Source organism: Aulostomus chinensis, chromosome 1, assembly GCF_037954235.1.
Source record: "Aulostomus chinensis isolate RoL2024-O1b breed Wild chromosome 1, RoL_Achi_v1.0, whole genome shotgun sequence".
Taxonomy (NCBI): Eukaryota; Metazoa; Chordata; class Actinopteri; order Syngnathiformes; family Aulostomidae; genus Aulostomus; species Aulostomus chinensis.
This window is the reverse complement of record NC_141320.1, coordinates 65,212,160-65,227,136: the sequence shown is the minus strand read 5'-3', so window position 1 is coordinate 65,227,136 and position 14,977 is coordinate 65,212,160. Positions and strand designations below refer to the sequence as shown.

The following is a 14,977-nucleotide window of genomic DNA, read 5'->3' as shown; positions in this document are numbered from 1 at the left end:
CAACAGAGGCAGGACGCGAGGCAAATATGTGAGCGGGGTTGTTGATGGGGAAGCCGATGATTGATATTCTCATTAGCCACCTGACAAGGTGAGGACAGGGCTCTGATAATTAATCGTGACACATTAATGAGCTTGGCTAGCACAGACAATACCTGATCAGCACGCTCGCCATTTAACCTTTGATTCCAATGAAGGAAACCGCAGGCGGATAAGGGCTCGGTGCCACTCCAGGAGATGAAACATGACTTCAAAACATTCGCGCGCTGCTGACGCGAGCAGAAGTTGAGGGTGAAAGGAATGGAACGGGACTTAATTGGCGATAGGAGACGCGCACGCAGGTATTTGTACTTTTGAGAGGAAACAAGACTTTGCTCACTTGTGTTCTGTTCAGCTGGAAGTCAGAGAGCGGGAGCAGCAAACATGGCCGCCCAGAACTGCCTGGAGACCATGAAGAAAATAAGGCCGGGTTCATTGGGTTGTGAGGAAGGAAGTACAATTCACTCCAGCGCCGGAATGCCTGTCAGTTGTTTCCACTTCTCTCTGAAAAGAAGTAGAAATGGCTGCTAATGTAGCAGAGAAAAGTTGAAGCCTCCGTAAAGAGAGGAAATCAACATGGAGGCTTGAGGGCGCGAGTGTTCTTGTCTCTACTTTTCTTTCTGACTGGACTTTAAAATGGCAACAACTCAATCTTTACGCTTCCAGAATTTAAACACTGAAAAAGTAAATGTCAGAACCACTTAGGGTCACGGACACCATCATGAAAAATGAAAAGCTGAAAGGGTCAATCGTTACTAGAACCCTGCTTTTCTTTTGTTTCAAAAATGCAAATGCAGGACACAGAAGGAGAACGTTTCCACTCGCTGGTGGAACAGTAAAATGTCATCGCGCTCGAAATCCATCAAGACAACCTAAAAAAAAAAAAAAAATTAAATTAAAAAGTTGGCAAGAATCAATAATCCAATATGGCTGCCACAGGAAATTCCAGGCAATTCTCCAAATAAACGCTCACTCTTGACAAAAATATGAAGTTCAACCCGTCAAAACCTCAAAAAATAAATACTCCACCACAACTCCAGTAAGCAGAAACACCGGTTTGGACCGGACTGGGTCCCTCGTGAGACCCCTGACATGAACGGCGATTACAGGGGCAGGAACACAACCCACCTCCTCGCCGTGGCTGTCACTTCTGACTTTTGTCCCTACGGACAACAGCCCGAGGGCCCCGGAGGCTCTGGAAGTCTGTTTTACAGTAACTGGAGGATGCAGTATTCTGGCACCTCACACTCTGTGTCTGTGTGTGTGTGTGTGTGTTTGCGTGGGTGTGTTGACATCGACGCACCCACCCGCCCCCCGGCGCCTCATTGGGACGCTGGCCACCTCAGTCTCATCCCCGGGGGAGCTCATTAGAATCAGCGGAGAGGAGAGGCCCCCAGACAGGGTCAGGACAAACCGCGCCGCTGAGCTGCATAGCGATGCCTCCCGCTCCGTCTTCATGTCGGTTTGCTTCGGCTGCGTGTCACTTCACGGCAGCGGCTGGCAGATGAGGGATTGGCCCGCTCCAACACTTGACAACCATGTTGAGCGCACACACACACACAAACACACACACACACACACACACACACACACACACACACACACACACACACACACACACACAGGGAGCTGCGCATCGGCTGGCATTTCAAATATCGTCACCGACGTAAAATGCGCACGGACTTCTTGAAGGAAGGAAATACGTGCGTGATCACGCACGCGGGACAGAGTCATCACCTTGCTGTCACGCTACAGTCAGAGGCGTCCTGGCTGACGTATGATAATAAGAGAGGGGTGTGAGCAAGGTCACTCACTCACTCACACTCTCTCACACACACACACACACACACACACACACACACACACACACACACACACACACAGTCACTCGTGAGACTCTCATTAAACGCCTATGAATCTCAAGTGGCTTCCCGCGTGTGTTTGCGTTGTAAATCTCCTTTTTATCAACTGGGTGCGCGTGACGTGTGCAACAGTTGGGAGGTTTTTCTTTTTTTTCCATGTAAAAAGAGACAGCAGGTGACGTTTGGGTTCCTCTGATTGACTTTTTTTCTTTTTTTTTTTGAAGCAACGTTCCCTGGGAAGGTGCGATTGTGTGCCTGGAGAAACCGGAAGTGCATCAACCTTTGTCACCTTTTCACCATCTCTCACCAGCCGGCCTGTTCCTCACCAGTCCTCCCGTGCTACTGCTCACGTTTGGAGTTCCACCATAATGGATGTGGGTGGTTGGGGTGCGAGGGTGGGGGGTGCCGTTATTGCTCCACAAAAGCCCACGGACCCATAAAGAGTTTATCAGCTGGGTGAGCGCGGCGCTAGCGTGCTAACATCCCCAGGCTATCAGCACTGTCCAATGAAGTCTGATTGACTCCATACATCAAAGGCTGTGTGCATCTCTGTAGTCCAAAGAGAGAGAGAGAGACAGGAAGACAGAGAGGCTTCCAGAGGCATTCAGGCCCCACACACACACACACACACACACACACACACACACACACATACACAAACGAAGGCAGGATCTTGGTATAATTGGGAAAGTGCTCTGAGAGGTGAGAGAGAAGGGGGAGGGCGGTGTGGTCACACTCGGAGCAGGAAGGCAGTGGGATGTCGGATGCTTCTCTACCCACTGAGCGGCCCTCCCATAACGAACGGACCAAACAGCAGGAGGAGCAGCTTGATTAGAAGCAACCGGAACCTGTTTGTTGTCTAAAAAAAGACAGAAAGAAAGAAAGAAAGCCTCTCTTGCGGTGTGTTTATGCCTCTCGCCTCCGCTCTCTCCTTCTCTGGTGTAATTAGGGTGCTGGCTGGAAGAGTGATCAGCTGTCATCGCCAATGGTGGCCTTCCACTGCCTGAATGTCAACACTGTCTGAGACCTCCTGTCTGAGTGAGCAACACACTCAATTAGTCACTGCAGGAGCTGAGAACGTTAACACACACACACACACACACACTTTGGAGAGAAAGCAGTACTTTTTTACGCTTTAACAGCGCGCTGGCTGATGTGATCTGGCACACACACACACACACACACACACACACACACACACACACTCATCTTCATCACAGGTCGTAGCCCTCGGTGGTTCCATTAATTAAAACAGCGCCCAGGACATTAAAGCAACGATTGCTTAGTATGCCTTTTTGGTTAGCCTCCCTCCGCAGGCAAACATCTCCCCTGGATGAAAGCAGGTGCAGGTAGATGCTCCCTGTGCTCCAGGAAGCTGCATCAAAGAGCTGAGAGGCAAGGGGCCAGACTCCAAAGAGGACTTCTTCTTGATGTGTCCACGCCAGCAACATCACAGGTCTTAAAAGTTACTTGCTGCTTGTTTTATGTTCAATGAGATGCGCTCACGCGTCCCCGGTAGCCGTGTTAGGAGGTCTGATGTGACACAAGGACAATTCACAACGCCGGCGTTGGAGGACCTGCGTGTGTTTTTGTGTACACACACACACACACGCGCACACACACACACACACACACACACACACACACACACACACACACACACACACACACACAAACAAACACACACAGTGCAGGAACCAGGAATGAGATCTCAGATCTTAGAGTTGCGCTTTGAAGTACTCTCATGCTCCTACTTTCGGGATACTTTTGAAGCAGAAGAGGAACTCTGAGTGATGGAAGAGGATGTTGACTGGTCAAGCTCACAAGATAGTTCAGTACCGTAATGCACAGTCTAAATGTGCACCTTCTCTGTCTGTTCTGATTAGTATCAGGAAGCCTGTGACAACCAAACACGTGTATTCTGTCATTTCACTATTGTTGCATCAAGCACAGCGAGATGAAGCAAGGACCGTGGCACAGCAACTGCACCGTAATGACCGTGGTACAGCACCTGTCCCGTAATGACTGTGGTAGAGCAACTGCACCGTAATGACCGTGGTACAGCACCTGTCCCGTAATGACTGTGGTAGAGAAACTGCACCGTAATGACCGTGGTACAGCACCTGTCCCGTAATGACTGTGGTAGAGCAACTGCACCGTAATGACCGTGGTACAGCACCTGTCCCGTAATGACTGTGGTATGGCAACTGTCCACTTTCTTGCAGAATTGGATGAGGAGATCACGACTAATCGATACCAATTTCATACCTTTACTATAAATATGGAGCTGCTACCTGGAAAAGGCTCGGGCTCCGTTCAACGATAGTTGGATGGGAGGATTTGGGGGATTAAATGGGAAACGGTTACTTATGCATCCAGCATTTCACATCAAATGAAGACCCTACATGTCTCACCTGCTTCTGCTTTCTCTCCTTTCTTCCTGCTCAGCATCCTCCTCCTGATATAGCTGCTACCCACCATCTGGCTTCTTTACATGTTCAGGATTTAGCTGATGCTGTAATCCACAGCGACATATGATGGAGTGAACAGTTCAATACCTTCAATTGAAATCATTTTACCTAAAATCTTTGTACTCACACTTCAAACTACCGTCGGTGTTTCCTCCTTTGTTGTTTCCATGCACAGACGGATGAATGAGCTTCTTAAAGAAATCCCCCGTTGCTCCGGGCCAGAGTAGCGCGCTGGAGCTGCAGAAAGCTGTCTGGAAGCTGGTGAGCACATGAAAATTGGGATTTGATGAATTTTGTGTATCTATTCATGACCATTCTGTGTGAATGCGCGTGAGGTTTTCCCCTCATCGGCATGAAACCGTTCCACTGAGGTGTGCGAGAGGGGGAAGTGGAGGACGAGCGTGGAGGGATGGAGGGACTTGGTGACACCTGGGCGAAACAGAGCTCCCCATGTCTGTGCTCAGCCCGGTTGGGGTGTGTTTATATCCCCGTGTGTTTGCTGCGGGCCGCATGGACTAAAATCCCTACACGCCTGTTAACGTGTGTGTTTGAAACACCCGTCTGTAAGCTGCAGCCTAAACATGAGTTGTTGAGTCGTGGAGGAAAACGCCAAATTCTTCCCTCGTCCGAGTGTGAGAAAAAACAACTTTTTCAGGTCTAAAACAGGTGAGGGCTCTTCCGTGGGTGATGAAGAGTTCTGTTTGGTTAAAAACGCTGGCGCTGGCTGGCGGGACCCTATGGGACCTCTCGTCGTGTTGGCCGCCTCCTCACTCAGCAGCTTGAGGATGCGTGTACACGTGATCCTGAATGTCTGTCTGACGCGCAGCAGCTGCTCTCTTCTATCTCAGAGGTGATTTTCGGAAGCTCTCTGCCCTCAACAGTCTGCCTCGGGCTGTTGTGTCCAACCTTTACCTCCATTCTCTCCCTCCCGCTCTCATTTGGACTCCTCAGCTGCCATCACTGCTCTGATTGCTGCGCTGGGTGGAGAAGTTGCCTCATGGGAAGTTGTCTCCTCGTCTCGTTTCCTTCCTTCACCTCCACGGGCCGGGGCGTCTTCATCAGCTGTCTGCGGATGAGTTTCTCTGGATCTCTTCTCCTGTAGAACTTTAGTATGAGCCTGAGGCGTGGAGCGAGAGTAAACCACCGGTTTTGACTCCAGTCAGAGGGAAAAACACAGACCCGGCATCTGAAAGAGCCTGCCTGACAAAGACATTTAACATTAAATTCTGAGGGTGAAGTGCAGTCAATAATTTAGAGCTTTTAGAAGTTTTGCACGACTTGGTGCTCAAAGTATATTTTTGCAAATGCAGGTCAGAGTCCGAGGTGAAAAGTGTCATGTTTTCGGGTGTGAGCCCTCATCTGCTTAGCTTTGGTCGCGTTGCCGCCTCCTTATTCAAAGTGTACAGACACCGAGGAAGGCCACGCTTCGTATTTTCACTGGATCGAGGAAGTGATTGTGGTATCGTTGTGCGGTCGTGACTCGACGGGCGGGGGTGGGGGGTGGGGGTGGGGGGTCATCCCTGCCTCGTATCTTTGACGATATCTAGGAAGCAATAAACCAGACACATTCACAGCTTAATTGCATATTACAAAGGGGTCAATTTCCATGTCATTAGCATTCAAATATACCATATGATGTTAAAAAGAGCTGAATGATATATGAGAAGAGACGACATCCCATTAGCAGTGCAGGAACACCAGCAGCGGAGTGAGGAGGTGACTGGTCAGCACCACTCTGTTACTGGTGCTGACACAGGCACTGGTACGGGAGCCCACCTCTCTCTCATCCACAAACCAGAAACTGAGATTTATGTCGGGTATAAATCCAAAAATACGCCTTTGAAAAATAAATCATAATAATTAATTTACTTTTTCCTGGGTTAAATTTCCAAAGATACAAAAATAAATAAATAAATAAATAAAAAAATTAAGAAGGCAAAAATAAACATCACATAAAAAATTAAATGCAAAAATATGAAAAAGAATGATGTTACAAAAAGGGAGATCCATCTGTACTGCACAAGCATTATGAATATTACAAAAAAGGAAATAAAACAGTTCCTGCAGGTACCTCATTTAATATAAGACTCACCCTACTGCAGCAAGTCTCCTTGTTTCTCTTTGGTGCAGCATGAAAGGGTGTGTGTGTGTGTGTGTGTGTGTGTGTGTGTGTGTGTGTACTACACGCCATCAAGGTGACACACTGCAATTAAACAGCACCGGCGTGTCAGCGCTGAGCTGTCATCGCCACCATGTCACATGTGCGCAGGGGCAGCTGGGAGTGTAATTGCTGCGGGCCTCCAGGAGGAGCTGCATCTCCTCGCGGGCTTTCCCAAAAGATCAGCATCCATACATCGAGACGTATTATTAAGCCAAATTAACTGCGACCCCCCCCCCCCCCCCCCCCGGCCTTGCTGCCTGGCACAGGTGAGGTGCGACTGGGAGGCGTGCTTCTGCAGGATAATCTGTCCATTATGGGAGTTCAACGAGTTTTCTGTCGCAAAAGGGAAATTTTTGACACGGATTCAAGCAGGCGGATCTAATATAGATTCAGAATATGCAAATATAAGTGGAACGAGTGCAAATACTGCGACTCTCCAGCAAAAAAAAAACAAAAAAACAACCCTGCTCTCTAAACTACTATGCAGGAACTAGATGTGCTTACTAATTTAGTCTCGGTGCTCTGAGGAAACGAGGGGAGAGAGAGGAGCAAGGAGGAGGAGGGGGGGGGAGGTTTCTGTCCATAAACAGTGTTTACTTAAAGCACTCCATCCTTATTAGTATTAATAGCAGAGACTTCAGAAAGCTCATATTCTGCCATTGGACAGTTTTGTATTATTTATGATTGAAATGAAAGCCTGAGAGTGCAGCAGCAATTGAGGAGCGCTGCATAGAAAAACAATGTTGCCTATGCCAGTTTACATAACCAGCACTTGGGTAAACAGCGGTTTAAGCGCGGCGCGGGGCGAGAGAGAAAAACGAGAGCAAAATGTTATATCCACACATTAGCCTCTCTGAGACACGCGCTCCAACGCTGCAGACCTTTTGATGCAGCTGGTCTTCATCTGCGAGTCTTTTTGAGCATGAAAGGGTGCTGCAGTATCTCGCCTCCAGTGCAACTTCTGTAATCTTCAGAAGCCGGGTCAAAATAAGCGCGCCGTAACTTGAGAGCTTCCTCGTCTTAATTAAAGACACCATCTGTTAAATTTTATTATTAAAGCTGTTAGCGTGAGCGTCAGAGCAGGCGAGCAGGACTTTCATTTTCTGCTCTATTTACGAGCAGCGGGGTGGCGTGTTCGGGATCTCGGTTCAGAACGTGAAGAGTTCCCCTGCTGAGGAGTCAGTAAGCAGGAATCCCTGCTGGGGCTCCAGTCCTGGAGAGCAGCGTATTCAGCTCCGCGCTTCCTTTTGAATCCTTCGCACAGCTTCTCCAGAAGATCCTTCCAACAGGTCCTCAGATGGAGAGATGAATATTAACACTTCATTGACCTTCTCTGTTAGCACTGAGGAGCTTTTGCTGGTGTTGCAGAGCTGTTTTAGGGTCTGACCCACACCGATCCCCCCACCTGTGGGAAAACAACAGGACAGGAAATGACAGGCACTGCAAAGAACTCCAACGGAGAGTCGATCAAGGTGGTTTGTGAAACACCTCCAGCTTCACTTGGCGAAGGCTTTAACTTCTGAAACACATTTCTGTACAGGGGACTTGAAAACCCGTCCCATGATGCAACCCCGCCGGTCACGTGACACTTCTGAACCAGGAAATGCGTCCTTTTTCACTGACAAGGTTTGGTGTAGCGTGTGGTCACTTCACCCGTTTTCTTGTGACATCACCCAAATCACACACAACACTGGGCAAGGGATGTGTGTGTGTGTGGGGGGGGGGAGGCCCTCGTGGCTTGGTTGTCATGGTAACAGTAATAACCTGAAATGGAAACAAACAGCGGAAGCCTGTTAAAAACACGCAACTCAACCAAAGTCCAACGGCAAATTATTTGACCTGCAACCGCGTCCTTTTCCCGGAATGTTTTACTCGCGTCAAACACACATTTCCATTTCTTCGGTGACCCGAAACAACACTCAAACACGGCGTGAACCGTGGTCATGAGGTAGGAGGTTACCTGAGTCGACTTTTTCGCTCAACCAGCACAACCGGCACACCTTGATCACTTCAGCGGCTACAAATTAAAACACAGCCAAACAAATTAATTCCGACAGAGGCACAAAAACCCAACGTGTACTGAATCAATCTTTATTCATATTAAATTAAAAATATACTTTTGACAGATTTATGTAACAAACATGAGGAACGGTATTTCTATGATATAAAGCTTTGGGTGTAGTTTTTTTTTTTTTGTGTGTGTGTGTGTTTTAAAGAACATATCATCAGCACTGACTGTGTCGGGTAAAAGATAACGGAGAATGGCGCCTTCTCTCCAACCCTTTTAAAAGCATGCGAAACAAATTTGAAATGTAGCGGGAAAGTAAAAACATGGCGGCTGTGTTCTGCCACTCGGGAAAGAGAAGGGCTTGGCTCAGTAATACTTCCAGTAGACAGTAAGCAGAGGATGTTTTAGCTGGCAGCGCTGGTTTCATTTATGAGAATCAAGAGGAGGAGGAGGGGGATAAAGAAGGTACTGTTCTTGAGGACGAGAGAAATAAATGTGGCGGGGAAGAGGAAGTAGAGGAGTGAAGAGCCCCGCCCACCGTCACCACATTTACACCTGGACTGAAACGTCACATGAGGGTTACTGAATAGATTTTCACATGAGAAAGGGTCAACAAGCACTTTTGAAATCAAAATTAGTCACTTACGTAAAGCAAATATGTACGACTCTCGTATGTACACTTGTTATACGCAGAAGAAAACAGCAGAAGGAGAGAAGACCATAGAAATCCAATCAACCTGTCGCCTCCTTATTTACAAATTCACCCCGTTGGCCTTTTCAGTGCTTTATAAAAATACTATTCACATTTGTTGTTGAAGTGATAAATTCTGGAGTAGACCCCAAAGATTCTGTACACTGTTCTGATAATTTAAAACACAGACAGTTACTATCGTAGAAGCCATGATTTGTGCAATTAAGATCGGAACAAGATGAAGCCTGTTAAATAATGAACAACACAATAATTATATAGATTCAAGTCCTTGCAGAAAAACACCCTCGATAATATGGAAAGCAAAAACTCAAGATTAAGAAGGATTACATAGGGTATTATACACAAAATAAAACAAATCCCATGAAAGTTTGTGCTACGGAATTCAGTAAAAATATCCGGTTATTTCATTCCACGCTCTCTGGACTGAATATAATAATGTCATTAATGAAGAGATACAAAGGGCAGTCGAACACTCACTTTGGGTACCATGCAAGGTGATATTGTACTATACATTTCAGCCTATATGAGGATGGAATATTGAAGGGTTCACCTCAGTATAACATGGCTACATGGCTCTGCACCTTGGCTTAGAGGAAACTTAAAAAAAAAAAATAATAATAATAACAGATCAGTTTATAAAGAACATGCACATTTTTTAGGGACATATTTGTCATCCTCCCCAGCGCGAGACTAGATAATAAAAACCTCTCTCTGTGCAGAAGGGAGCTAAAATCAGCTAGTTAGCTTAGCACAATGAATGGTGGTAGATGGGCAGGGTTCGTGTAGCACCCGTCTAAGTTATCATCCTCATTCCAGCTCAAAACATACTTAAAAAGTCGTAGCAGTCACCTCTCTTTTGTCATCATTCTGGTGTTTTGGTCAAAGCTAATGCTGCTATGTTACATCACTGCGCCTCGCGGTTTTGGCGGGAAAGTCGTTTTAATTGTAAAATGGTAACGCTTCATAACTTTCAATTATTATTTAAAGATGATTGACACACAACACCCCAGTTATATCACTACAAGAGAGGGCCGTTTTGACAGAACTATACACAAATGCCCATCCAACACCAGTTACAGCGCTAAGCTAACTAGCGGGCTAAGCTAACTAGCGGGCTAAGCTAAGCTCCCTAATGCAGGACAGAAGGTTTGCGGTTTTGTCTAGTTCCTGGGATGATGTACAATCAATTTATTTCCCCAAAAAGTTAATGTGTTCCTTTAAACACTTTAGTTGCTGTGGCATAAACAGCCGTAACATCAAGGGTTGAGACAAATAGCAGCAGGTAGCACAGCCCAACACCGAGGCAAAACACCTGTGAAACAAGAACTGGGGAGGAAATTATTGCTTGCACAAACACAGATCAAATTGCGGTTCTTCTAAAGGTAACCAAGGCCGTCAGACAAGAACAGTTCCATGTTCACGGGATGCTGAGGGCCGCTCCTGAACACGCGAGGCCAGCTGTCTCATCAGTTCAATCTATTCTTGATTCAAGCACGTGTTTTGCTCGGGTCTGCGGTATGATTTGAGCCGGAGAAACCAAGAAACCAAGGCATGTGTTTCGTTTTTACCACCATCGCCCCCCACCCCTTCCATGAAAACCCAGATTTGGTTTCCATCGCTCAGTATAAACAAGCTCAAACGCGCTATAAATATTTCACATTGATATTAAATGCTGTCTCCATTTCATTGAATTAGAGCTCCAAAAGGGACTACAAAATACTCCTTCATCAAATAGTCATGATGCCATCAAAGCAGCGGGATAAATACTGTGTGAAGCAAACACAAAACACAGAAACAAGGACGTTCTAGACGCTGGTCAGTACCACCAAGAGTGTCTTTTCTTCATGAACTCCTAGCCAGTGCACCTTCATTTAACATTTTTTCCTCTGAAGTGCGAAATGACCGGATAAACAAGCTGAATATTTCAGCAACTAAGGGTGGAAAAGGCTCTCTTTCTACCCGCGAGTTTGATCAAAGTGCTCCTTGGGGAGGGTAAACATGTGAATATTACTTTCTCACGCGCACACACATCTTAAAATACACAAAATGAATTAAAAAAAAAAAAAAAAAGGAAGTAGATTGGCCTGGATGCTAAAATGATGAGCCGTTGAAACAAAAACAAATCAGTGTTCCGCAGATAAATGCTGATTTTGTTCAGAACCTCTGAGGCAAAGCAACAGTACTTGATTATTTCAACTTGGCAAGCTTTGCAGCAGAAAAAATAATAGCAATGACAACAGTTGGAACAGCATTTAGTAGCATTTACTGGCAGCTGGCTGGAGGAGAAACTGACTGATTCAAAAGGTAAATGAAAAAGATCTTGATTGAGTCAGGAGCTTGATTTTATGGAAGCCCATTTCTGCCATTAAAAAAAAAAACATAAAAATTGTTCGATGGTAAAAAAAATATTGCCGCGTTAGGTCGTTATTAGATGCCAAAATGTCAACCTCATGAGACAGCAGGTTAAAATTGCTAGATCAAAAGTTATAATGTTGTGAAAAAAATGAAATACAATGTTGAAATTATGGGTTAAAAAAAAGGAGATAAAATTCATCATAATAAGTTAAAAAGGTTAGAACGACGACATAAATAAAATCATGAAAAAAAAGGTTATGATTATCAGATAAAAACCGAGAATTAGGAGATTAAAATGTAAAACCAAAAAAAAAAAAAAAGAGGCAAAATTTTGAAATTGTGAGATAAAAAAGTTCAACTTTTGTGATTAATTTAAAGTATCAGAAAGAAGTTACTTTCATCACGTACAGTTATCATGACATTTATAGGCACTGAATAGCTTTGTCTTTTTTTTTTTAAAACCTCAAAATGACACTGGAATATATTTTACCATCAAGGCTAAGTTTGTATATTCATTTATTTCTTTTTTGGCACAAAGGGGCTTCCATATCATTTACACAGCCACAGATAAATACTGACTAAATCAAATCGTAAATGACGCAGTGGACGTGATTGACAAGCCATCGCTAAGGAAACGTTTCCCTAAATCAACACCATATCTGAGCTTGTGAGTTTGGCACAATTTATCTTAAAAAAAGAAGTTCGCTGCGCATCAGTAGATGTTGGTTAAGCCTTTACTCTGACCCATCTGCAGATCTGCACGACAGCTGAGGACCACCTAAAAAGCTCCCAGAGATTTTGTGCTGTTGACTCAAGTCGTAATAATAATAATAATAATAATAATAATAATTAAAATCTTCACAGCTGTTGTGTTGTAGAAGCCTTGTTCCTACTGTTGATTAGCTGATGCTGTTAGCGCTCTCACCCATCGTCACGACTGCCACATATCTCTTGCTAAAGATATCCCGAGGGGGCAAGAGTTGCTGACACAACACACACACACACGCACACACGCACACACGCACACACACACACACACACACACACACACACACAAGAGCTCTGTGGTCTGCTGGTGCTGTCTGGCTCGTTCCTCCAGGTCTTCTGTAGACGGCCCGTATGAGCTTTCTCTCCACCCTCTGTAGGTTTTCTCTCACTTGCCCTGCCTCATTTCTCTGTTTCACCTTTTTTGTCTTAAAGTATTGAGACGTCCCATCACACGAGTCAGCAGATGCGGTAATTTCCCCTAACTCCCTCCCTGCTCTCACGGCAAGTCACTCATCTACGTTAGCTTCATGAATTTATTAAAACCCAGTGTTTATAAAAATGCTTACAGTGTAGTCTTCCCTCGTACCCTTTGGCTTGGAAAATCAGCAGACAGCAGTCCAGCTAAAACACATCGAGAGGGTTGGTTTTTGTCTTTTTTTTGTTTTTGTTTTTTTTTTGTGGCAAGTTTAAAAGTCGGTGGTTGACCTATGCATCTGAAAAGAGTGGTCACCGTTATTTTGGCCGTCACAGTATCACAGTTACAGAAGAAAAGATGAGATGAACTTCACATAATTGGTGAAAAAACAACAACAACAACAACAGTAAAATCCTACAAGCAAAAAAACAAACAAAAAACAAACACAAACAACTGATTGATCAGTGCTCCGTCTTTCAAGTTAATGGAGGTCGATCTCCTCCGTGTTTCGCTCTTTCGCTGTCGCACAACTTTACATCAAGCAATCTCTGTTTGCTCGCCCTTGCCGGGGGAATTGTTCGTCATCTCGTTCCTCACATCCATCCGGCTCCGCTGGCAGTGAGTTCAGGTCCCTTACGCTGAATCTTGTCTGATGCCGCTGTGGTCTAACGTGCTGGGATTCGTCCGCTGCTTTTACGGCGAAAAGAATGACCATCACAACAATGTGACGGGGGATTCTCGGCGACTCGGAGCGCAGTCTTTATCTACAGAACTGAAACAACCTGGACTGGATGGAAGTGGAGGTGTTTGAGCTGCTCGGTTGGGTTCTGTCCACCGCCTCAGGATGTTGCTACTGTCTACACAGATGTTATTAGGGAAGAGTTTTGGGGTGGCCGCGAGAAGATGCGGGGGCTAGATTGAGGAACGTTTGTCGTGAGGAACAATCTAGACCACAGTATTCCGCTGCCGGTATGGAGGAGGGGGCAAGACTGTGCCGGATTTCAGGGAAAACTCAGACATGTACTCAGGGTTCTCGGCTACTGCTGGTCGTATGTGTCCGTTCTGCTTGTAGAAGAGCTTAGCGTTGGTGGATCCTCCCTGGGCGCCGTCAGAAGATTTGGGGGGCAAGCTGTGCTGCCAGTATTCAGGATTGTCAAAGGTCACCTTCAGTTTCTTCCCGGCGGCTTTACCTGATGTCTGTCCTCCGTGCTTCAGCATGCTGGCTGGGTGCGAGGCTGTGTTGCTCTGGTAGGCTGGCAGGCTGCCGTGCCCAATGGGAGCTGAAGTGGACAGGGCACCTGACTGGCACACCAGGGCTTGGGCAGTAGTTCCTGTTTGGCTCTGGTTGATGGAGCCACCACCTGGATTGCCAGGTTGTCCTGCGGGTTTGATGGTGTGGTGGGCGTGGAGGACATGGGTCGGTGGACCATGGTGGCAAGCCATGCCAGATGGAGAAGGCTGAGCAGTGGGGAGAGGGTAGTGGGGCAGGCTGGTCTGGATGGTAAGTGGGAGGTGGGATCCTGAGGTTGTGGCCGAGATGGAAGAGGGAGGCTGGGAGGGTAGGGGGAGACCGTTTCTCCTCAGGGTCTCCAGGCCCAGATCGGCAGGGTTGTGGAAGGTGTTGAGGTAGAGGGGCTCATTGATGTACTCATCCTCTCCTTTGGGCTGGCTGTTGGGTGTGCTGTGGTAGCCCGGGTTATCCAAGGCGTGAATCTCGCCGTTTTTACGTCGTGACACAAACGGGTTCTCCTCAATGGGATTCAGGTATTCTGCAGCACAGATTAGAAAAGGGGAAGGGAAGAAAGAGAGGAAGGTTTACAAGACAGTGAGATTAAAAAAAAAAAAAAAAAATTCAAAGAAAATAGATGAAGAAAAGAGCAATGGAAATTGAAAGGAAGAGTAAGAAAAAGAGGTCACTCGCTAATGAAGGGAGAAGATGGAGTTGATAATGGAGATAATGGGAGCCACTCAGGACCAGACAGGCAACTTGCCAGCACTTCTTTGGCACAGGAAACTCCATCTGCCGGGGGTGAAAATGCCAACAAATGACCCCTCTTCACTGCTTCCAAGCGCTATTACAGTGGGGGTGTGAAACCTATTGATTTTGCCCACTCTTCTTCTCCTTGACATTGCATCAGATGCATTTTGCTTTAGGCTTTGTTATATTTTGAGCAGCTCAAAAAAAAAAA

At 46.1% G+C, this 14,977-nt stretch overlaps 1 protein-coding gene and 1 long non-coding RNA gene across 5 annotated transcripts in view; both read right to left on the bottom strand.

Moving 5' to 3' along the window:
- Nucleotides 1-495: 495 nt before the first annotated feature.
- On the bottom strand, nt 496-2,257 carry LOC147272766 (uncharacterized). The gene is made up of 3 exons (XR_015112353.1): nt 2,225-2,257; nt 1,340-1,564; nt 496-540 (listed from the first exon to the last, which is right to left on the bottom strand). It is a non-coding gene; the product is annotated as an uncharacterized LOC147272766 (long non-coding RNA).
- A 6,355-nt stretch (nt 2,258-8,612) lies between these two features.
- LOC147272765 (receptor tyrosine-protein kinase erbB-4-like) overlaps nt 8,613-14,977 on the bottom strand; it is a 202,702-nt gene continuing 196,337 nt past the window's right edge. For all 4 annotated transcript variants that reach the window (XM_086200933.1, XM_086200942.1, XM_086200934.1 and 1 more), the window contains one exon: nt 8,613-14,557. In XM_086200933.1, the coding sequence (XP_086057059.1) occupies nt 13,734-14,557 (824 nt within the window). In that variant the 3' untranslated portion in view covers nt 8,613-13,733. The remainder of the gene's footprint in view (nt 14,558-14,977) is intronic.